The following is a 24,549-nucleotide window of genomic DNA, read 5'->3' as shown; positions in this document are numbered from 1 at the left end:
ATTTATATAATCCTGGTTTTATGTTGGTTATCAGTTCCTGAGGTGTTTTGACATTTCATACCTTTTACTTTGTCTTCAAAATCAAACTTTTTAAATTTTTCTTTTGCAAACAGGGAGAGAATTTTTCTATTTGCAAAAACAGTAATGAAAACCACTCCTAAGAATGAATTATGTTTATTTACTTATTTTTAAATTCTAAGCCCTTCTCTATATTAATTGCATAGAGAAAACCCTTTATTACAGTCTACCACACAACCAAGCTTAACCGAAAAGATGTGAAGTCATTTATTTTTGTGTTTTGTTATAAAAGTTCACAATTTATAGAAATTTATAGAAAAAAACCCATCAGGTGAGGAGTATTTGTAGTTCTTAAAGTTTATTGAGCTGTGTTTTTAGACATATAATTTTCCTTCAAACTCACATCTTTTTTTAAAAAAGAAATATTTTTTTAGTTGAAGATGGACACCATACCTTTATTCTATTTATTTATCTGTAGTACTGAGAATCTAACCCAGTTTGTCACATGTGCTACGCAAGCACTCTACCACTGAGTGACAACCCCAGCCCACACTCTTATATCTTTTCCAATTATTTCAGCTGATTGCCCTTCAGTGATTCTTTCCTTTTGGGTTTGTCTTCTTTCCTATAGCAGAAGCTGCTGAACAACTGGGAAGAAATGTTAAGCTAGTGGAACGTTTGGTAGAATGGTGTGAAGCCAAAGATCATGCTGGTGTGATGGGAGAGTCGAACAGACTGCTCTCTGCCCTCATACGCCACAGTAAATCAAAAGTAAGTTCCAGAGAATACAGTTCACCTAAAAAATGTTAGAGTGGCCTTTTAGGAAACCACCATTGTAGATCCTATATCATGAGCTTGTATTTTTATGCATTTTACTTTAAGTATACTTACGAAAATGTATGTTTACGTATACATTTACATAAGTATACTAGAGAAAAAAGAAGATTGAGTTTTTTTATCTATCCAAATAGAAGGAGTTTTTATCTCTTTCATTTAAATAATCAAGTTTCTTCACATCTAGGTATTTCATAAAAACTGAGATAATACCCATCTAAAACTGTTGTAAGGATTATGCATACAAAGAACCCAACTTATACCTGGGACATAGGAAGCACCCAGTAAATGGAGGTTGCTGTTGCTTCTGCCATTGTCACTATTATTTTTACCATCACTAGCATCGGTGTTGAATATCTTCTGTGTAGTGGGCACTGACCTAAGCCAGCTACTAATACTGAGAAATTAATGGATATCTAGATGGTATATGATGCCCAGTCTATACTTATGGCAGTGTCCAACCTAGTAGCTATATGACTGAAAAAATGAACTAATTTAAAGGTCACAATGATGGGAACCCAGTCTAGCAATGTAGTGGCTGCTTTAATATCTTTTTAAATATTCTTTTCTAAGGTGAGCCTTTTTTTTCATGATACAACTGCAGTAGTGGCTATGTATGAGAAGAAAGGTAGTTTAGAATTCAAATTCACTAGCCATTTCCATTTATTTATAGTACACACAGAAGACTACAAGAGAAAAAAATAAATATATCCTTTCATTTTTGGAAATCTCTTTCACATAAATAGACTTCACCCTCACGCAGGAGTGTTTCCCATCAGGTGTGACATATGGAGACAGCCTAGGGAAAGACACGTTAGCCAGGGCCTTCCTGTTACCTCTTCCCAGACCAGCCAGGAGTTCATTCATTGTCATTGCTACCAACACAGGACTAAGTAGATGGAAAGCGTAAAGAACTAATGGGAAAATGGCCTCCTTTGATACCCGCTTCATCCTGCTCCGTCATACTGTCTCTTAGACCTGTTGAACAGATAATATTTGAATGCTTGCATTGTTGTAAAATGTAATTGTTACTTTAAGGGAGTAAACTGTCTAGTGAGGTACAGATCTGAAAACAACTGAGTACATCATAAAGCTGTACACTGCATTCAGTGAGGAAAGAACAGCCACACCTGTCTGGTCTAGGGTGGTATCACAGAAGGAATGGTGTTTTACAGTTTACTGGGAATCTCTCAGGAGAAAGGAAAGAGAAGGTAAGGGAGCGACTTTTCAGGCATAGAATACAGTACAAAAGGGGAGTTGTAAAATGGCATAGTTTTAGAGGAAAACTGCAAATGCAGTATTGCTGGAGTATGGACTGTATAGAGAAAGTGGCTAGAAAGGATGGAATTAGGAATTAAGATGAATTATAGGCCAAATTAAAGTGTATGAGTTTGATTTCCCTAGAGAATTAGGGAGCTCTTAACCAGAAGTGCCTTTATTTGGTTTTCCTTTAGAAAGATGAATGTAAGATTTAATGGAGGCAAGAAGAACAGTTTAAAAGTTACTACAAAAATATATATGAGAGATAATGAAGACCTGAATGAAGGTTTGGAGTTGAACAGTTTGAAATTGCTAATGAATCATTTTTGTCACAAAGAAAAAAATGTAATTGTTTCATTTAATGGTTCATCTGACTAGTAGTAGTAAAGGTGGAAAAGAAAAGGACTTGAGAAAATGTGAGAAGTAAAAGTGGTTACAGGAAGAGGGTTTTTTTTTTAATTTGTTGTTTTTAGATATACATGACAGTAGGGTGTATTTTGACATTTTATACATACATGGATTGCAGCCAATTCCAATTAGGATTCCATTCTTATGGTTGAACATGATGTGGAATTTCACCAGTTGTGTATTCATATATGAGCATAGGGAAGCTATGTCCAATTCATTCTACTGTCTCCTATTCTTATGCCCCCTGGATTCCCTTCATTCCCCTTTGTCTAATCCAATGAACTTCTGTACTTCCCACCTCCCTTATTATGAGTTAACATCCACATATCAGAGAGAACATTCAGCCTTTGGTCTTTGGGGACTGGCTTATTTCACTTAGCAGGGTATTCTCCAGTTCCATCCATTTAATGGCAAATGCCATTATTTCATTGTTCTTTATGGCTTAATGATATTCCATTGTGCATATATTTTCTTTATTCATTCATCTGTTGAAGGGCACCTAGGTTGGTTCCATAGCTTGGCTATTGTGAATTCAGCTGCTATAAATATTGATGTGGCTGCCTCACTGTAATATGCTGATTTTAAGTCCTTTGGGTATAAACCAAGGAGTGAAATAGCTGTGTCATATGGTGGTTCCATTCCAAGTTTTCTAGGAATCTCCATACTTCTTTCCAGAGTGGTTGCACCAATTTGCAGTCCCACCAGTAATGTACCTTTTCCCCACATCCTCACCAACATTTAGTGTTAGTTGTATTCTTGATAATTGCCATTCTGACTGGAGTGAGATGAAATCTTAGTGTAGTTTTAATTTACATTTCTATAATTGCTAGAGATGTTGAACATTTGTTTTTACATATTTGTTGACCAATCATATTTCTTCTTCTGTGCCTGTTCAGTTCCTTTGCCCATTTGTTGATTGGGTTGTTTTTTGAGTTCTTTATATATCCTGGATATTAACACTCTATCAGAGGTGCAGGTGGCAAAGATTTTCTCCCATTCTGTAGGCTCTCTCATACATTGCTGTGAAGAAGCTTTTTAGTTTGATGCTGTCCTACTTATTGATCCTTGATTTTTTTTTTCTTGCACTTTGGAAGTATTATTGAGGAAGTCTATTCCTGAGCTGACGTGGTAGAGAGTTGGGACTGTTTTTTTCTTCTAGTAGGCACAGGGTCTCTGGTCTAATGCCCAGGTCCTTGATCAACTTTGAGTTGAGTTTTGCATAGGGTGAGAGATAAGGGTTTAATTTCATTCAGCTACATAGGATTTCCAGGTTTCCCAGCACCATTTGTTGAAGAGGCTATCTTTTCTCCAATGTATGTTTATGGTGTCTTTGCCTAGTATGAGATAACTGTATTTATTTGGGGTTTGTCTCTGTGTCTTCTATTCTGTATCATTGGTCTTCATGTCTGTCTTGGTATTAATACCATGTTGTTTTTGTTGCTGTGTAGTATAATTTAAGGTCTGGTATTGTGATACCTCCTACATTACTTTTCTTGCTAAGGATTGTTTTGTTTATTCTGGGTCTCTTATTTTTCCAAGTGAATTTCATGACTGCCTTTTCTATTTCTATGAACAATGTCATTGGAATTTTAATGGGAATTTCATTAAATCTGCATAGTGCTTTGGTAGTATGGCCATTTTGACAATATTAATTCTGCCTATCCAAGAGCATGGGAGATCTTTCCGTTTTTTAGGTCTTCAGTTTGGAAAAGGTGGTTTTAAAGGTACTTCCAAGTTTGGGGTTTGGTACCAGCTAGGTTGTGCTATTCATCAAAAGTCACAAAAAGAAGAGGTCCAGATAACACTCCCTCACTTGCTTATTCCCAACCCACTTTCCTGTACTTGGAGAGTTTACCATTTATCTTCTGCTTCATTCCATGAGAATTCTTACTAATAGTTTAGAGTAAGGCAAACTACCATTCTGTTAAGTAGATTAAGCAACAGAGACATGTTTCCTGTATCTGAATTTAGAACACTGAGACCGATGTTTTGGTTGCCTCTTTCCAGTAGTGACCTGAGAAAGAGCTGCACAGTGTGCCTTTGACTATAACTGGACCTGGGTAACCTCCTGGTGGGGCAGGTGGAGGCTCCATGCTGGTGGAGACATGGGAGCAGAGCCCAATATGCAGTACTATGCAGGCAGAACCTGGTGTTAATAGGAACATTTTCAGCACTCTGCTGGTGATTGTCAACCTTATGGCATTTTGTGTTTATAAGCCCATTCATGTTGGTAACAGCCAAAGTTGACTTAGAATGCCCTGGTTGCATCCACTGTGAGGATCTTAGTGACCTGAGGCCTGTGACTCCTCACCTACATCTGGATCTGCACTTGGATGACCCACTGAAGTCAGGGTCACTTCAGGTACAGAGAGTTTTTTTTTCCCCAAATGAACACAATGCCTTTATTTTTCTACTTTTAAGTGGTGCTGAGGATCAAACCCAGTGCGTCTCACATGCCAGGCAAGTGCTCTACCACTGAGCCACCCCAGCCCTACATAGAAAGTATTTTTAATGTTTAATGGGTCTCATTGTGTTGCCCAGCCTGTCCACAAACTGCTGAACTAAGCAACCTCACTCAGCCTCATGACAAAAAGTACCAGAATACAAAAGAAAAAATAAATAAATAAACTCTTAGATAAATTCCTGTTACGTGAAGTAGAAAGGCCAACAAAGCCACTATTAATTCATAATGAACCATCAGTTCAGTATTAAACAATAGTATTTATACAACCAGAACATGGGTGGACAAAAAATTTATCTCAACTCTTAAACAGCCATATTTAGGAGCCTAAATGATTCAAATGCTTATAATACTAAGTTGAAATTTGATAATTTTAAGGTACTTCTCTGAATTTCATTTATCACAGATTTCCCTTTCCCTCATCTGACCTCTCACTTTCCCCAGCCCCCTTTGGGTCATTGACCAACCAACATAATACAATAATTTAACCATCCATTTAACCATTCCATTAGTGGGAATGGATTTAAAGTCACAGTTCAGACCTGGGAGGTATTATAACGTTCTCATCCAAATTATTAAACAGATAAGGAAATGGAAGGGTAAAGTGCCTCATACAAAGGCCCATAGTCAGTCTGGATGTCAGGTTACAAGCTGACATAATGGAATTGTGTTGTCCTATGGCAGCTTCCATCTGCAAGAAGCTTCCACCTCACAAGCCAGGCACCTGGCCAGATTTATTTTTACATAACATTATGACTTTGTCAGAATACTACTTTGAATCCTTGCATCACTACTTAACAGCAATGTGATGTGCATCTTGAACCTTTTGTGTTATTTTAGTTATTCAAATTTTTATGAAGTATAGCATGATAATTCAATACATGTAGAGTACATAATGATCAAATCAGGATAAACAAAACATTTCCTTCTCTTTTAAACATTTAAAATATTTTATTAATAATCACATATTTATGGGGTACAGTGTGATATTTCAATACATGTGTACAATATGTACTGTTCAAACGAGGGTAATTAGTGTTTTCATCTTATCATTACTTTGTGTTTGGAGCCTTCAACCTCCTCACTTATATATAATAGGTTATTATAAGCTATAATTCTCCACACTGTGCCATAAGAACACCAGGACTTGGTATTTCTATCTCTGTGTTTGGGTACCTTATTTTCCAACCTCCCCAAGTTCTTCCTGTGCCCCCACCTCACTCTTCCCAGTCTCTAGTAATCACTAGTATACATTCTGATTGACCTTTTTGTCATCCTCACATGGTAGAAGATATTGCAGTATTTGTCTTTCTATGTCTGACTTATTTCACTAACATAATGATCTTCAGTTCCATCCATTTTGCTACAAATAACAGGATATCATTATTTTCATGATAGAACAATAATCTATTGTAATTATACATACATATACACACATTTTTTTCATACTAGTAATTGAACACAGGGGCACTTGATTATCACTGAGCACCATCCCCAGTCCTTTTTCTTTCTTTTTTTTATCATTTAAAAATTTTGTTTTATAGTTATAAATGAACAAAATGCCTTTATTTGTTATGTGGTGCTGAGGATCAAACCCAGTGTCTCACAAATGCTAGGCAAGCGCTCTGCCTCTGAGCTACAGCCCCAACCCCGTTTTTCTTTTTTCAGATAGTGTCTTATTAAGTTGCCCAGGCTGGTCTCAAACTAGGGATCCTCCGGTTTCAGTCTTCTGAGTAGCTGGGATTACAGGCATGTGCTACCACACCCAGCCACCACATATTCTTTATCATCTAAGGTCTATTTCATACCTTGCTTTTGTCAGTAGTGTAGCAACAAACAAGGGTATATAGGGGTCTCTTTGATATGCCGATATTATTTCCTTTGTATATGTATATATCCAGAAGTGAGATGTCTGGATCGTTTGGTAGATCTGTTTTTTAAGAAACCCCCATACTGTTCTTCATATATGACTGTATGAATTTATATTTCTATAAGTGATATATTTAGAGTTCCCTTTTTTCTATATTCTTGCAAGCATTTATTATTTTTGTCTCTTTAATAATCTTTTTTTAATTTCTTTTGAAATGTATCTATTTATATCTTTTTTTCCATTTTTAAATTAGATTATTTGGGGTTTTGTTTGTTTAACTTTCTTATATATTCTGAATAATAATCTTTTTTGACAATTTTTTCCATTCTGTAGATTCTCTACTCTTTTCCCTTTGTTGTGCAGATGCATCTTAGTTTGATATAGTCTCTTTTGTCTATTTTTGCTTGTTTCTTATGCTTTTTAGGGTCTTGACAGGGAAAATATTGTCTATCCCAGCGTTTTAAAAGTGTTTCCCCATATTTTCTTCTAGTAGTTCATAGTTTGTTATATTTATGTTTGAATCCATTTTAATTTGATTTTTGTATAGGGAAAGATGGGGGTCAAGGTCAGTCTTCTACATGTGGATATCTGGTCTTCCCAACACTGTTTATTGAAGAGACTGTCCTCTCTCTAGTGTATGTTTTTGGTACCTTTGTCAAGTGTATTTTTAATGAGGGTAGTGTGGCACTTCCAGCTCTGTTCTTTTTTGCTCGACATTGCTTTGGGGTCTCCTGTGCTTCCATATTAATTTCTAGTTCTGTGAAGAAACCAGTCTCTGCTCAAAGGCTGTGTCTATAATAATGTGGCTGACTTCCTTGGTCTCTACTGTCCTCCTCCACATCAGAGGTATTGAGCATGTGTCTAATTACATGAGTTCCTTGGGTGGGGCTCACTGCTACTGATTTGTAACGAGGATTTAGTCTTCCTACTGACAGAATTTTCATAGATTGGACAAACCAGTACTGCTTGGAATAGTTATTTTATTGGATGGATGACTGCTACTAACTTGTGACAAGGATTTAGTCTTCCTACTGACAGAATTTAATTGGCCAAGGCCTTAAAGAACAGTGGATTTCCATTAAAAGACTCTTTTTTGTTTGTTTGTACTGGGTCTTGTACCCAGGGGCATGCCTTAACCACTAAACTACATCCCTATCCCTTTTTTTATATTTTGTTTTGAGACAGGGTCTCACTAAGTTGCTTAGGGCCTTACTAGATTGCTGAGGCTGGCTTTAAACTCACAATCCTCCTGACTCAGCCTTCTAAACAACTGGAATTCCAGGTGTAGGCCACCATACCTAGTGAGACTCCCCTCTTTTGTTGTTTTCAACTTAATACCTATTAGCTAAAACTTGAGAATACTTGATGTGCAATTCAAGAAGTGTTTCATTGCAATCACTGGTACATACCAGTACCATTTAGACAAAAAGGATATTCCTTCTCCCTCTCTCCAAAGTCCTTTGTAGTCTCATCTATTTGGGGGCCTAGCCAGTTCATCAGACCAACTGTGGACTGCCAAACCAGTTGGTGAGCATTGGAATAATTCAGTCTTTCCATGACTGTGGACACTGATACCTTCCTCCTAAGAATAGGAGTCCCCTTTGTTGACCACCTCATTCTCAAGTGGAAAATGGTGCAGTTCTTTTTGAAGGTAGTCTACAAAGTACTGGATGAGTAACCTGTCTAGAGTTCCACTTCAACATCTGCTTTTTCCCTACCTCTTTGTAGTATCTAATGGCATTTAAACTGTGGTAGAATCACTGTACTGTGGGTATTGCATAAAAGGAATATCCCTTTCTAGTCCATCTCTCTTCATCTCTTCAGATGTCTCTTCTGTTAAAGGATAAGCCTATCAGAATCCAGTTTAGTATTTGTGAAGGGACTATGTGGGGAAACAACTATTCCAACAACTTCACTATGCCTTCAAGAACTTGCCTGGGAGTCAAAATCTTAAGGAATCCACCTCTAATCCTGTAGTACTGCCCTTGAACTTCAGGGTTTTGGCATTTGGTGATGAATGTTGCTAGTTTATTCTAAATAGGAAATATCATGATATTATGGGTCCAAAGGGAACCTTGGGAAGTTATGAATTTCTCTAAGGATTTTAGATTCCTATGTTTAGCATTAATATTCCAGTTTTGGGGTTCTTCTTTTCCAGTTGAACTTGTGGATTTTTATTTTTGACAAATTGGACTTTTCCCGTGTGAACTGCCACTGCTGTTGTGTTCAACTTGCATTTCCATGACTGAGAGGCCTTTGAGTTGCCAAGTACTAACCCACTGCAAAGCAGGACACCATGTCTCACAAGACATCAGCCATGTGTGTGCTGACCTGTGTGTTTAATTCTAAACTTTGAAGATTATACTTTCTTTCAAGTAACCCTGAATTCTTAAAAATTTAGTCTTCCAAAAGTCTGTACTAACTCATCTGAGCCATATGCAATGTACTTTTGTGCTTATGCCCATAGGTAAGTTCACACCTTCACTTGAAAGAGTGTCTTATACTAGAGCTCCTAACCAACTAGCTAGACCTTCCAACTGCAGATATTTTAAAACAGGAAAAGAAATACAGTTGGCCTTTACACTTGCTGAGACTGGCTTTGAACTCGCAATCCTATAAAATCTCCTGCCTATTGAAGTAGGCACTTTTTTTTTTTTACCCTTTGAGAGCCCAACATTCATCAGTTATTAAACTATAAACCTGTTTAAATAAATGTATTTAGTCATTTGATCATTCATCCAAAAAAAAAAAAAACACTTATTTAAATCCCATACTGAGAAAGCTTTGACAGTATGATGTAGAAAAAGAAAATTTTCGTTAAGTGACTCAGTGGTTACACCAACCTGCAATCTTATTAAATGATGATCTCAAATCTAAACTTATCTAGCAACACTCTGTTAGAATCAATTTTTATACAGTTTTCCCCAAAGTCTTGAATTTAAGTTTGTTTCAATAATCAAAGGCAGTCGGATGCAGTGGCGCATGCCTGTAATCTCAGCAGCTCGGGATGCTGAGGTAGGACAATCTTGAGTTTAAAGCCAGCCTCAGCAAAAGCAAGGTGCTAAGCAACTCCGTAATACCCTATCTAAATAAAATACAAGACAGGGCTGGGGATGTGGCTCAGTGGCAAAGTACCCTGAGTTCAATCCCTGGTATCCCCTAGCAAAAAAATAATAAAGAAAAGAGACTATAAATGCTAATACGAAAGTGAAATTGTTAGTGTAGCCCATATGGCTTAGTTTTCAATAAGAAATCTTGAGAAATCAAACGATAAAATAAAACTTTGTTTCAAACTCCACAAAACCCTTCCAGAATTTCTAGAGATTTTTTTCAGAGACATCTGGAGCTTACTCAGAAGGACTCCCTAGGGAACTGTTTCATTATGTATATAATTTATTTATTACAAATGAAACAGTTTGATAATTTCTGGATTTATTTTTGAGGTTTGTCATTTAAAATATTGGTCATTCTCCAGATGAACCTTCTTGCTCTTGTGATGTTTTGCTAATCTTCCATTTTGGAAAAATATCTTGAAATTAACTTTAAAATACCTTCATAGAGCCTTTTCAAATCACATTAAGTGACCACCTCTGTGTGGCACTATGAATTTACTACATATATTTATGCATTTTTGGCCATGAGTGGTCAAGAACGAGAATCTGCCAACCGAACTCTGGATTCAAGCCTGGGCTGTATCAGAAATCATTGTCTAACCCTGGGCAAACATTATAACTTAATCTGAGCTTCAGTTTCTTCATGTGTAAGCTGGAGATAATATGTAATTCATGGAATTTTCTGCAGGATAGAAAGGAACTATTATCCATAAGCTACTCAAGTGTCCAGCATAAAATCATTGCTCCAAAAGATTAGCCATCAATTTTACTGTCTTTTCTGTCATATAACTCAAGTACAATGCCTTATTTCTTTTATCCCACATTCTATCAGGCAAAGCAACCCCACGGAGTAGCTAGTCAATAAACATTTGTTAAAGTAGTTAGAGAAAAGGCAGGCATTTTAAAAGGAAATAGCTTTTCCTTGTGGAAAAGATGAAGCAGCAGCTGTATTTGGACTTAAGGGAGGACTATTCATTTCTGATGCATAAACTTCCCTTGTTTATTCCCTGCTCTTCTACCACTGCAGACTTTTCAGGGTGACTCAAAAGATAGAGGATGAAATGACAGTCCAAGGACCTTCCTGAGGTGACTGCATATGTATCTATGAATGTTTTGTGATCTTTAATCAGTCAGCTTCTGTGTGAAACTTATAAAATTTTATAAAATTCATAAACATTTTTGTAAAATACTAATTTTAAGAATTATGTATCAGATTCAAATAAACTTTCACCAGGTAAGCAGTAAATTGGAAGGTTAGAAAAGACTTTAAAGGGTAGTTTCTTGCTTTTCTAAAAGAAGTTAATAGGATAAGACTTACAGGATGCCAGAATATAGATAGCTACCATAAAAATTCATTTCTTAGACTTCATTGATGGTAGAATGTTTTATCACTAAACAAGTTTAGGCACAGAACAAAGATATTTTTGATAAATAGTTGTCTTACAATTTTAAAATAAGATGGAAGGATAAAGGAAACCTTATTTCAGCAATTTGAAAAAATATCTGTAATTAAAGTTAGTTTTATAACACTGAAGCTAACTTTTACAGTTTACTTTTTTAAAATATACAAAGCTTACTTCATATTACTAAAAATAGTGAAAACTAGCAAAGAAAGCAACTTTTGAAATATTCTAAAATTGAGACTTCCCACTAAATCATATTTAGTCTAAGAATTCTAAAACAAAACCCTCACTGGAATGAAGACTAAATGGTTACTAGAAATAAGTGTGATTTTTTTTTCCATCTGATTTTTGCCAGATATCCTTATATGTGTTTTCATGTTATAACTTTGTAATTATTACAAAATTGTGTGAGAGATACACTTATCATCCCAGCATCATAAGATGAAGTCTCTGGGATGGGAGAGGCTTGGTTGTTGGCTCAGACTCAGTGTTGGCACTGGGATTTATTAAATCCAGAGCTCACTGCTTCCTCTCCCTTGTAGAAGGGCAGAGCTCTAGGCCCCATGAGAAATGAGGGCAGAAAGAATTTTGATTAAAGTTCTGTTCAGTCCTTTGGCATGTCATTCAGTTCTCATATTCCATCAGATTGAGTCAAGGGGTAAAAGGTACTTTAAAAAAAAAGTGTTTTCATATAAAATCTTTACCTAGAGCCAAGAGAGCCACTACCTGGCACTATCATAAAAATTTAAAAAGGAGAAGTTTTATTTTGTTTTTTAATTCCAAGTTTTATTTCTCTTGTTGATCCTAAGGTAGTTCAACATTTGGGGACATTAGAGCTTTTATTTCTTTGACTTTGATGGCTTCTAGGCCTCTATTCCATCATATGAAGTGCAATGGTCATCTTTTGATGAATTTATTTAAAGCTAAAAGCTTTTTCCTCTTCTTCCATGAAGAAAAAAAATTATGGTTAAAATGTAATGATTCATACAGGACTCTGTCACAAAACCACTCAACAATGAATCTGAATTAACTGATTGTAACATGATTGTTTTTTATGTTTAGAATTAAAGTTTATAATTCTATTTATTTATTTTAGGATGTAATTAAAGCCATTGTACAGAGTGGTGGCATCAAGCATCTAGTTACCATGGCAACTAGTGAACATGTAATAATGCAGAATGAAGCCCTTGTTGCTTTGGCATTAATAGCAGCTTTAGAATTGGGTAAGTACCTCAGTGACAAACTTATTTTCTCCTCTATTTTTATCTTGGATAAAAGGAAGTACAGGAGTGGAATAAAAGTCAGATAAAACCTTAAAACAGATTTTTTAAAAAGTCATATAAAACCTTAATTGGAAGCATTTTGCCAGAGTGTATGTGTCCTTGTATCTGAGTAAATGAAATCATATTACATAGTTTGTTTCCATAGCTGTTTCCTTTGGTTGTGTTTTTGGTAACATTTTTAGGGAAATGCTTTAAGTTTAACTTTTAGGTAATATCTCAGTTTATAGCCACTTAGAGAATATAGAAAACATTTTTGGTAGGCTTTACATAAAAATGAAATAATGCTTAGAATACCACAGCAAGTGAAGAATCTGTCATTCTTCTGATTCTATTAGAGTTCTCTCTTGCTCATCTTCTCTATCACCATGGTTTCCATTGCTTTGTAGCATTGCCTTCTCTAAATTCTTATCTTCTGTCACTCTTCTGCATATTTTGTGTTCAAAACTTCCAAAAAGCAGTCCAAATTATTCCATTAGTTTCTCCATCATCCCTGTGGGCAGTATTCCACCCAAGCTAACTCATGCACACCTAACATATGGGAAGCAACCTTTGGCTCAGGAACCAATGGACTGATACAGTCATTCATGGACTGTGTATCAATGTCATACAGCCTGTGATTAAGGCCTAAGGCTGCTTTTCATGAAGAACTATACACTGGTAGGCATGTCCTGTCCAGTTCTAAGCCATATTTATAAACACTATTAACGTATCTCTCATTCCTACTGATAATGTACATCCATAATTCTCACACAGAGGCAAGTAGACCCATCAACTTGAGAAGGCAAAAGCAAAAGAGAAATATGGCATATCTTCCTCTAGTGTAAGATTTACTAGATTTATAAATAAGATGTGAATTTTTGTCATCTTAATTTAAATAATTATAAAACTCATTCTATAAGTAGAATGTAAAAATGCTTCAATTTGAAAGATAAAAAGACTGAGAATGACTTTGGCGGATGGTTAGAGATGCTTTGGAGGTCCTTGCTTAGCCTCCCACTGTTTAGGTAGATTATAAGAGTCTCTCCAGAAGTCCACACACTCTAAGTGCGGAGGCCTTGAGAATCAAGACGTACTATCAAACCATCTTCGCTGGTCTAATTTTAAATGGCTCAGGGAGGGAGCAATTAAAGAATATTGTGATCTCCCAGCCTAAGGTGAGGCTGGTTTTATGTCCTACATATATTGTATCTTCCAAACAAGGTAGTTTCAATGAACTTCCTGATAGCTGATAATTTGTTTTTGAGTCTGGTCACCTTACATAGAACTATATAAAATGACAATACAATGCATATGTTTATTGAAACCTAGTGTTTCCTAGGCTTCTTAAGCCTAAAATACAAAAATAAGGTCATTCTACCTTTTTGATGTATAACATGCTTTGGAAAGCATATTTCTCTAGTCTTGTGTCCTTATAGAATATCTTATGTTAAGGAATTATCACTATAAATTTTTATATAATAGGAATAATAGAATTTTAAGAATCTTCATCTCTTTTTTAAAGATAATTATATTCACATATATCGCAAATAGTAATAGAGTGAATCATTTATAACAGTACCTATAAAGATAATTATATTCACATATATCACAAGTAATATAGAGTGAATCATTTATAACAGTACCTATTTCCTTATCATCCACCTTGTCCCTAACCCCTTGAAAACTATCTTTCATTTCTATACCTATCATTTCAAAATGTTACATAAATTAGATCATAAAGTATGTCATTCTGGAAGCTTGGCTTCTTTTGTCTGTTTGCTTAGCATAATTCCCAAGACTCATCTGTTATCAATGGTACATGTTCATGTTCATGCTTTTGTACTGCTGAATAGAATTCCATGGTATGTATGTACCAGCTTATTTACCCAGTTCTCTGTTAAGGATATTTAGGCTGATTCCAGCTTGTGGCTTTAAAACTTAAAGCTGCTATAAATATGTTTACATACAGATTTTTGTATGAACGTAAGTTTTCATTTTTCCAGATAAATGTCTCTGAGTACACTGCTGGGTTATATGGTAGCTTCATGTTTAGTTTTTAAAGAAAATTTGAAACTCTTTTCTAAAGTGGCTGTCCCACCTTACATTCTCAATAGCACTACATAAGTGATCTAATTCTCTCTGAATCTTCACCAGCATTTGATCTCATCACTATTTTTTTTTATTTTAGCTATGCTGACAGCTATATTGAGATATCTCTAGTATTTAATTACTATTTCCTTAATAGTTAACAATACTGAACATCTTTTCATATCCTTATTTGCCATCTTTATATATTCTTTGGTGAAATCCGTATTTTATTTCTTTTGCCCATTTCTAATATTTTTCACCTATGGAAGTTTGAAAGTTCTTTATTCTAAAAGATTCATGGTTTTTGTTTCACATGTAAGCCTGTGCTCCATGTTGAGTTAATATATGTATAAGGTAAGAGGTTTAGTTCAGAGTTGTTTTTTGTTGTACCTCAAATTGCTTTCCCACCATTGAGAAAACTTTCCTCCACTGAATTGATTTTGTACCACTGTCAAGTACCAGTTGATAATATATGTGTGGGAACCCAGAGTGTCCTCTATTCAGTTCCTTTGATCTGTGTATCTGTCTATCCCTTCACCAATCACTCCACCTGTTTTGATACTGTAGCTACACTATATGCCTTAATATCATAAATAATAATAATATAGGAGAAATTCTTCTACATCAAGTTGTTTTAGTTATTCTAGGGCCTATGGTTTTTTCCATGTAACTTTTAGTATAAGCATGTCTGTCTTATTTTCTAAATTGCCTTTTATTAAGAGGAATGTTTTAATGATGAATCATAAGCCGAAACTCCTGAAATCTAGTATTGTTTACTATTTTCACAAGGTCTGAATTTAATATTTTCCCTTTTGGAAAGGTTCACATGGTAGTTTCTAGAAGAAGAAACAGTGGTTAGCTAAGGGTACTTGGTTCATACACAGTGGATAGAACTTACATTTTAATTGTTTGCTATTCTAGGAACTGCTGAAAAAGATCTAGAAAGTGCTAAGCTTGTACAGATTTTACACAGACTGCTAGCAGATGAGAGAAGTGCTCCTGAAATCAAATATAATTCAATGGTCTTGATCTGTGCTCTCATGGGATCTGGTAAATATTTCTTCTATGGTTGACATCAAATATAAAGTATAAATGCTGACTTTGTGTGTAAATAGCATTAGAAATTAGTTTATGGAGATTATAGGTTGCTTTTACACTGAAAATTCTCCCAAAAGATTTTTTTATAATGAAAAGTATCATATAATAAATAAAAGCAAAAAACAAGTTAATTACATAAAATAACATTTTAGGGTTAATGAAACTTATTTAAAAAGAAGTTCTGATTTCGTATGCTAAGCTACTCCCTAAGGAATTGTTCAAGGAATCTTTGGTATTTGTACCATGGACACTTGAAAAGAATGTGTATTCTACTGTTGTTGGGTAGAGTGTTCTACTCTAAATTCCAATTAGATCCTGTGGGCTGGTTATGGTGTTGAGTATCCTATATTCTTGCTGGGTTTCTGACTAATTATTCTATCAATTGTTGAGAGAAGAGTGTTGAAATCTTCAAATGTAATTGTTTCGTTGATTTTTTTTTTTTTTTTTTTTTGTGCTGGGAATTGAACCCATGGCCTTGTCCATGTGAGGCAAGCACTCTACCACCTGAGCTATATGCCCAGCCCCCAAGTTCTGTCAGTTTTTTCTTCCTATATTTTTTAACTCTATTTGTGTGGATTTAAGATTGCTGTGCCTTTATAGATTGACTCTTTTGTAACTATGTAATATACCTCTCCATTTTTTCTTGCACTGAATTCTACTTTATCTGACAGTAACATAGCTGCTCCTACTTTCTTTTTTTCTTAAAATATAAATTTTATATATATAAATATAAAATTTTAGTTGTCAATGGACCTTTATTTTATTTATTGATATGTGGTACTGAGAATCAAACCCAGTGCCTCATACATGCTAGGCAAGCGCTCTGCCGCTGAGCCATAGCCTCAGCCCTGCTCCTGCTTTCTTTTGAATTATATTCATATTATCTCCCTCCACTTTTCCAGTTTCCATCTGTATCGTTAATATTTGAAGTGTCTTGTAGATAATTTAGTGGAGTCATGCTTTATAATCCACTCTGCCAATGCCTTTTGATTGGTATGAATATTTACATTTAATGTAACGACTGATATCTTTTATTGTGTGTGGTGCTGGGGATTGAATGCAGGGCCTTGTGCATGCGAGGCAAGCACCACCTGAGCTATATCCCCAGCCCACGACCAATCTCTTATGGTTTAAATGTACAATTCCATTTTTCTTTTTTTTTTTCAGACCTTCTGTAGGTTGCTTGAACAAGTTCTAGTTTCTATACTCTTCGTATTTATAATTTGTCATTAATATTTTCTCTATATACATTTAAAACTAGACTCTCATAATTTTTGCTTCACTAATTGAATGTAATACAAAAAAAATTCTTAGGGAAAATCTACTGTATTTACCCTTGTATTTAACCCTCGCCCTCACCTTTTCTTAATCATTTCCTTTGAATCAGAAAACTCCCTTAACCATTTTTTTAGGTTAAGTAACCTACTAACAGCTTCTTATAGTTTTTCCTTCCTTATTTCTCCTTCATTCCTAAAAAATATCTTCTCTGGATAGACTATTCTGGGTTCCTAGTTTTGTTTTTTGTACTTGAACAAATGCTATGCCACTTTCTTCTAGACTCTTCTGGTATCCATGGCTTCTGATGAGACAGCCATTGTACTCCATTTCCCCCTGCCCAAGTAAAATGTCATTTCTGTCTCCCAAATTTTTTTCATTTTAGACATATCATTTATGACATGGGTTTATCATTTGTGAAGTTTGTTCATCTTTTTGCATCTATAGGTCATGTCTTTTACCACTATTTATTCAAGTACTATGCAGCTCTGACCTGTTGTCTCATTCCAGGTATCTGATGAGAGATTTAGTTATAGTGTTAAAGCTCCTGAGAATTTAGTTTTTCTTTTTTTTTTTCTTCTGGTGTTTAAAGTGAGCAATTTTTGTTTTGTTTAGTGGTACTGGAAACCTGGAATGCTTTACCACTGAGCTACATCCCTAGTAAATTGCTGAGGCTGGCCCCAAACCTACCCTCCTCCTGCCTCAGTCTCTCCTGGAATTATAGGTGTGTGCCACTGTGCCCAGCTTCTTCTGTTCTGTCTTAAAGTTCACTGATTATTTCTTCTGTTCCCTACATTCCAGTGTTAATCCTGTCAGGTTTTTTTTTTTTTTTTTTTTTTAGTTATGGTTCTAAAAATCATACTAAAATCATACCATTTGCTTCTTCTTTATATCTTCTATTTCCTTGATAAGACTTTTTTAAAAATTTGTTTTAAGCATGTTCATAATTATTGAGCTACTTTTTAATTGCAGTAAAATATACAAGACAAAATTCTATTTTAACCATTTCTAAGTACATAGTGGCGTTAAATACATTAAGTATATTTAAAGCTGTGTACCATTCATCTCCATACTATCTTCCATCCCCTCAAAGTGAAACTCTGTACACATTAAACCACAACTCCCCGTGTACTCCTGCCGTCTGCCTTTATGAATTTCACTGCTCTTAGTACCTCAAATAAGTGAAATGATAAATAAAATATCTGTCATTTTGAGTCTTAACTTAGCATACATCTTTACGGCTCATCAATGTTGTAGCACATATCAGAATTTCATTCCTTTTTAAGGTTGAAATTTTTTGTCTATCCCTCTATTAATGGACATTTAGATTATTTCCATCTTTGGTTCTTGTGAATAATGCTGCTGGGAAGATAAATATAAAATTATCTCTATGAATCCTTATTTTCAGTTCTTTTTGGTGTATATGCAGAAGTGGAATTGCTGGTAATTCTGTTTAATTTTTTAAGAAGCTGCCATAACTGTTTTCCATAGTGGCTGGGCCATTTAACTTTTCCACAGGTAAAACATATGGACTCCAGTTTCCCAATATCCTCACCAATATTTATTTTCTCTTGTTTCTGTAATAGCACCACACACTCATTAAAATGGCTATCTTTTTTTGTGATTTTGATTTGCATTTCCCTAATGAGTAGGGATGTTGGAGATCTTTTCATGTGCTCGTTTTAAATCTTCTTTGGAAAAATGTCTATTCAAGTCCCTTGTCTATTTTTAAAATTGTTTTGTGTGTTGAGTTGTAAGAGTTCTTTATGTTCTGGATATTAATCTCTTATTAGATATGATTTACAAATGTTCTCCCATTCTGTGAGTTGCTTTTTTACTTCATGATAATGTCCTTTGTTGCGCAAAGGGTTTATTTTGATGAAATCCAGTTCATCTATTTTTTTTCTTTTGTTGCCTGTATTTTTGATGTCATATCCAAGTACTCATTGCTAAATCCAAGGTCATGGAGTTTTTTCATTGTTTTCTTCTAAACACTAAGTTTTAGCTCTTTGCTCTATTTTGAGCTTATTTTTGTATATGGTAAAGATTCAACTTCATTTTTTGGTATGTGGTATCCAGTTTCTTCAGCACCATTCATTGAGAAGACTGTCCTTTTCTCATTAAATTGTCTTAGCACCTTTGCCAAAAATCATTTGACCACATATGTGAGGGTTTATTTCTGAGCTCCTTTTTATTAGTCTGTTATGTGTGTCTGTGTACCAGCACCATGATGTTTTGATTATTGTGGCTTTATATCAAGTTTTGAAGTGGTGACCTCCAATTTTGTTCTTTTTCAGGATTGTTTTGTAGATTTTTTCCTTGAATCATTTCCATTTTTACTAAAAATACTGATTCTAGTATTAGATGTCAGTCCTATCAAAATAAATATATGAACTTTAGGAGTGTTTATTTAATTTATCAGATTTCCCCCTTCCATAGTAGATTCTCACAGTCTTAAAAGGAATCTGATGTTTTCCTATAATTAAGGTTAAACAGAGCCAGAAACAGGAGAATAGGAAATCTGAAAGGGAGCCCGGTGTCACAGAAATTTGTTGGAATGATGTGAAGTATAAACTTCATTTACCACCAGATTAATTTGAAACAGATTCTAAGGGTTTCATTATTAAATCATTGGACTTCATGTTTGAACTGGTGATAGGGTTCAGTTGTAACTAAACTTTGAGATCATACAATGAACTGTATTTAATTATAACTCATTATCCTAATTAACCTTAGACTATAGACCTTGGCATGATTTCTTTATAAAAATGTTTCAAATATAGTTTCTGATTTATTACATTTCTATGCTTAGAATTGTTCCTAGTTTATATAGTGATATTAGAACTACCTAACAGAAGTACATCTGCCATCTTGTTTTTGCCTTCCAGAATCTCTACACAAGGAAGTGCAGGATTTGTCCTTTCTAGATGTTGTATCCAAACTTCGCAGTCATGAGAACAAAAGTGTTGCCCAACAGGCCTCCCTAACAGAGCAGAGACTCACAGTGGAAAGCTGAGAACTGCCTCTCCCTAACACGCGGCACCATCCCATCTAATTTCCCCTTTGTCCTCCATCCAGCTGCCTCTTCCACTTCATTCTCTACCACATCACTTGTGCATGCGTGTAATGTTCCAATATCAATTGAAGAACTGCTGTAGGTACCTGCCTAATAAGATTTCTAAACCCATAGTTAGTGTGAACATGACTGTCAAAACAAGTCTCCACCCATAACTGTTCTCTTGTATTCCTGTTGCTTGAGCTACATTAAGTAGAATATGCATGTTGTAGTCCTATGATGATGTAAACTTGGTACAACATAATGACTTGCTCCTCACATGCAGTAAACCACATAATAACGTACTGGTAAATTAGAAACAAAGAATGCAGCAGGATCTGTCTAGCTTGAAGATGAAATTGAATAGTAAAAAAAAAAGCTCCATTTCTCTCTCTTTTTTTTTTGGGGGGGGGGGGGGGGCTTGGAAAGCACAGTGACCAAAACAAACTGTATGGCTGCTCCTTCATTAGTCCTACCTACTAATGTCAATCCCATGGTACCTAGAGTTAAATAAAATTCCAGTGCTCACTCTTTACCCTATGATTTTTCCTGTTCCTAACTGTGTAGACTACTGAAAACTGCCATAACCTTGGCAAGACTTCTGAGGTTTCTGATTGATTCCATATTTAATTGATGGTCATCAATAGCCTAATATTGAAAACAGTTGTAGTTTTCAGTGTGATTAGCACTAAGAGGTTAAAGAATCCCTATTAAACTTTTTTGAGTTTTGCCTGTGGTACCTTACATTCTGATATATGTGTAGTTTCATCTCAGAACTCCTTCCATCACTTAATCGGCATTGTTAACATTTGTCTTTAAAAGCCATTGGCATTTGTTTTCAACTGAGGAAAATTGAGTATAGCACATTTAAGAATGTATTTTTTCTGTCTTTCATCATTCAGGTTGAAAGCAAGAAGTTCATCTTTCATAGTCCTTTTTAAGCCTTATAGTGAGACATAGGAGGAAAGATGAAGAAATAAGCTTGTCTAGACTAAAGAAAGGAAGGCAGGTTATAAAAGCCATAGTAGTCAGTCCAGTACATCCTGCAGGTGGCCTCATACCAATCACTATTCGGGTTTCCCACTCCACTTTCCCACTGAGAACTACAGTAATCTTATAGGCTGTAAGAAAGCCAAGACTTGAGAAGAACCCCTTGGCAAAATATAGTGTACTCTTCACTGCCAATATACTATGGGTTTTTAGAGCTTTGACACACGATCTTTGTAAATTAATCAGAATGTCCCTGTGACCCATCTGCCTTCTCCCCATACCCAGGTTTGACCACTACTGGCCTACAAGGGAGGCTGGGCTTCACTCCAGGACTGCAAGGCAGTAGAAAAGGGCTGCCAAGGAGGGGACAGGAGTTCCTTCCTCTCTACCTGAGATGCCCATCTCTGTGTGATCTAAGTTGGATTTTTGACTCATACAGCTGTAATTCAAGAAAGTTAAAACCCTAATGAAGAACCTTTTGATTGTTCCCTTTGATATATAACTAAGGGACTATTGTGAGTGCTTATGCTACACTTTCTGTAAGAATGATCTTGTATTTATTGTTGTTCTCCTGGGCTGGATAGTGGACTCTATTTTGTTAGGTTTTGAAAGACATCTGTAATGTTACATAATAGACTATCCATATTAATAACTTAATAAATAGTGTATCAAACTATAATAGTATCATTTGGTTTATTTGTGTATTTTACATGTATTTTGCTCATTGTGGGTACTCAATAAGTATTGGTGAAATGAATGAATTCCTACTTATGAAGTTTCCAGAATGCCTGAACTCATTCCAGATAGACTTGATTGATAAGTGATCTGTCCTTATTGAAAAGCATTATAAGGCAAGCCTCAAAACAGAAACATCCTAAAATCATAGAATTGAGAGAAGTCACCATTTGGGCTAGCTGCCAACAATCAATTCACTAATAACTCTAGTGCCCCAGCTCCAGCAAAACCAAGTGCAGGTCAAATCACCAATTCTACAGGAGGACCAAAAGGCTGTGCCATAGGATGACAGGGTCAGCAGTTAGTACACTAAACCACAGCAGTTTCTGGGAGAACACAGACTGTTCCATTCCTCATCTGCTATTACTAATTTTAGTTTAAAGGCCACTGTTAAAACCAAGGGAGAGAACTGGAAGAGCAGCACAACAAAGCTTGACCTGTCATCTTGTGACAGGTCTAGAGCACAGAAGAAAAGTAGAACAGCCAAGAATCCCAGCATAGAAGATGCCTGAATGCAATGCACTAGAATGGTCTACCTTTCCCTCTGCCCCAATAGCAATTTGGAATCTTGCTAATCATCTGCCCAGATTGTAATTAGCTCAACAGTTGATCAAGCTCTAGTTCAGAGTCCAGCAGTTCCCTTGATAAAACATTTTGAGCATGCTATAAGAATGGAGATGTGAAACAAAGTTTTTCAGTTCTAAAGTAGTTTCCTCTCAAATGGAACAGACTGTAGTTCTGGATGCAAACATTAGTATGAAGTGGTCTGAGAAATACTGCATGTGAAGAATTCAGAAAGATGCTCCTCGGTGCCATTAGAAGGCTCATCTAATTCCATTGAACATACAAAATGAAGATGTCTGAATGTTAAGACATTTACTTAGGGTGAGCATTACCCTTTTGTGTCCAGCTGTTAACAGAATCAGTAAGTTTAAAAGCCCCTCAGCTCCACACAAATTCTAATATAAAAACACTTGGAAGAATGCACACTACCTCTCCCACTTCCTAAGCAAACCAGAGGATCAGGCTGGTGTTATGAGCAGTGCCATCTCCTCACAGGTAGCTCAGTTAGTTTCTCTGCTCCCCAGTATTACCAATGCAGCTTTTAAGGAGTAAAAATGGAACAATTTGGATACTAAGTCATTAAAGTTAGGGCTCAGGTAGAATTGACCACCCCAAAGCCAAATTTGCTTTTTCTTTTATCTCTAACCTCTCATCACATACATGGAACTTAACTATGACCCAGAAATACATGGTTTTCCTGGTAAACGTGTGTACAATCTTACTTTAACATGCTTAGCCACATAGTTAAAACCTCGTTCAGTATGTGCAAGAACTTCATGGTGTTTGTCACAAAGGGCAGACATATAGAGAAAGAGGCAAATTTTTTTCTGTTTTGGGATTCAGTTAAAATAGTTGTTGTTTTATTTATTTTAAGGAAGTATAAAGCCTAATTCTATCATTATTTGAAGTCCTTTAGTTTCTTAAATGATATAATTTTGAAGGTTTCCATTGTTCTTTGTTTTAGTTGTGCTTTTCATCACTGTGATCAAAATACCCAATAAAAACACCTTAGAGGAGGAGAAATTTATTGGGGGCTCATAGTTTCAGAGGTCTCAAGCCACAGGCAGCTAGTTCCACTGCTCTGGATCCAAGGTGAGGCAGACCATCATAGGGGAAGGGCCCAGTGGAGGTAAGCTTAATCTGCTCAACTCATGGTAGGGTCAGGAAGCAGAGAGAACTCCACTTACCAGGGACAAAATACAAACCCCAGTGACCTATTTCCTCCAGCCACACCCTACCAGCCTACAGTTACCCCCCAGTTAATTCATATTGGGGGATTAATATGCTGATGAGCCTAACCATTTTATCACTGAACGTTCTTGCATCATCTCACACGTGAGCCTTTGGGGGGACATCTCATATCTAAACCATAATATCTTAAAGTAGAAACTTTTAAAGCCTTATCCAGGCTTCCAGTATATATACTTTAACAGTATATCTTTTTAAAAAAACATAATTTATTTTCAAGTATAATTGTGAGACATTACTATTAGTCCACTAGTTACTGTGTCATTTATTGATTTCCAGGAAGGAGTCCTTATGAAGAAAAGAGAATCTAGTTTACCGTCAGCTTACTGACAAAAATTAACTCCTATTGTTTACTTTGCATTTATAACCACATCTACTTTAACATGGACCTCACTTCTGGCCAGATGTCTTTATTTTTCCCTTGGGAAAGGGGGTGCCCTATAAAGAATAGAGCCAAGCCTAGTGGGAATGGAAAGAGGCCAAAACTGTCTACTGGTGAGTGGGTACACCCCTCCCTTCAGGGTGTCCATGTATTCACATGAAAAACCTCCTTAAGGGACTTTGACAGTATTTGTCCTGTTACCATCCTCCCATCACCAGAGGTCAGGGCCTCTGTCCTTGACTTCTTCAGGGAGATTCAGATTCTCTGCTTTCCTCTGTGTTAAGTATAGGAACATCAGACAAACACTAAACTCACTTAGAATAACTGAATGAGGAAGGTTAAACAGTATTCTAAGATAATAGAAAGGCTTGGAGATCACAACCCAAAACAGAAAAAAGATGCAATATCAGGTGAAGAATGGGAAAGAAATATTTGAATCAGAGTAACCCTAACTTCAGGCTCATCTTTACAGGAACCCAAAATAA

At 35.8% G+C, this 24,549-nt stretch overlaps 1 protein-coding gene and 1 pseudogene across 4 annotated transcripts in view; one reads left to right on the top strand and one right to left on the bottom strand.

Annotated features, from left to right (window-relative positions):
• Rap1gds1 (Rap1 GTPase-GDP dissociation stimulator 1) overlaps positions 1 to 21,814 on the top strand; it is a 150,406-nt gene extending 128,592 nt beyond the window's left edge. For 2 of the 4 annotated variants that reach the window (XM_046459024.1, XM_046459022.1), the window contains 4 exons: positions 653 to 789; positions 12,464 to 12,590; positions 15,639 to 15,767; positions 19,979 to 21,814. In XM_046459024.1, the coding sequence (XP_046314980.1) occupies positions 653 to 789; positions 12,464 to 12,590; positions 15,639 to 15,767; positions 19,979 to 20,106 (521 nt within the window). In that variant the 3' untranslated portion in view covers positions 20,107 to 21,814. Of the gene's footprint in view, positions 1 to 649; positions 790 to 12,463; positions 12,591 to 15,638; positions 15,768 to 19,978 lie in introns of all 4 variants that reach the window. The other 2 variants (XM_046459023.1, XM_046459021.1) reach the window with 1 other exon arrangement.
• LOC124102666 (ferrochelatase, mitochondrial-like) lies at positions 8,050 to 11,546 on the bottom strand (annotated as a pseudogene).
• Positions 21,815 to 24,549: the final 2,735 nt, after the last annotated feature.

Source organism: Marmota monax, unplaced genomic scaffold (assembly GCF_021218885.2).
Source record: "Marmota monax isolate L192 unplaced genomic scaffold, Marmota_monax_Labrador192_F-V1.1 WCK01_AAM20220418_F8-fsc00002, whole genome shotgun sequence".
Classification (NCBI taxonomy): Eukaryota; Metazoa; Chordata; class Mammalia; order Rodentia; family Sciuridae; genus Marmota; species Marmota monax.
The sequence above is the reverse complement of the archived record's forward strand: the minus strand, read 5'-3'. Positions and strand labels throughout refer to the sequence as shown.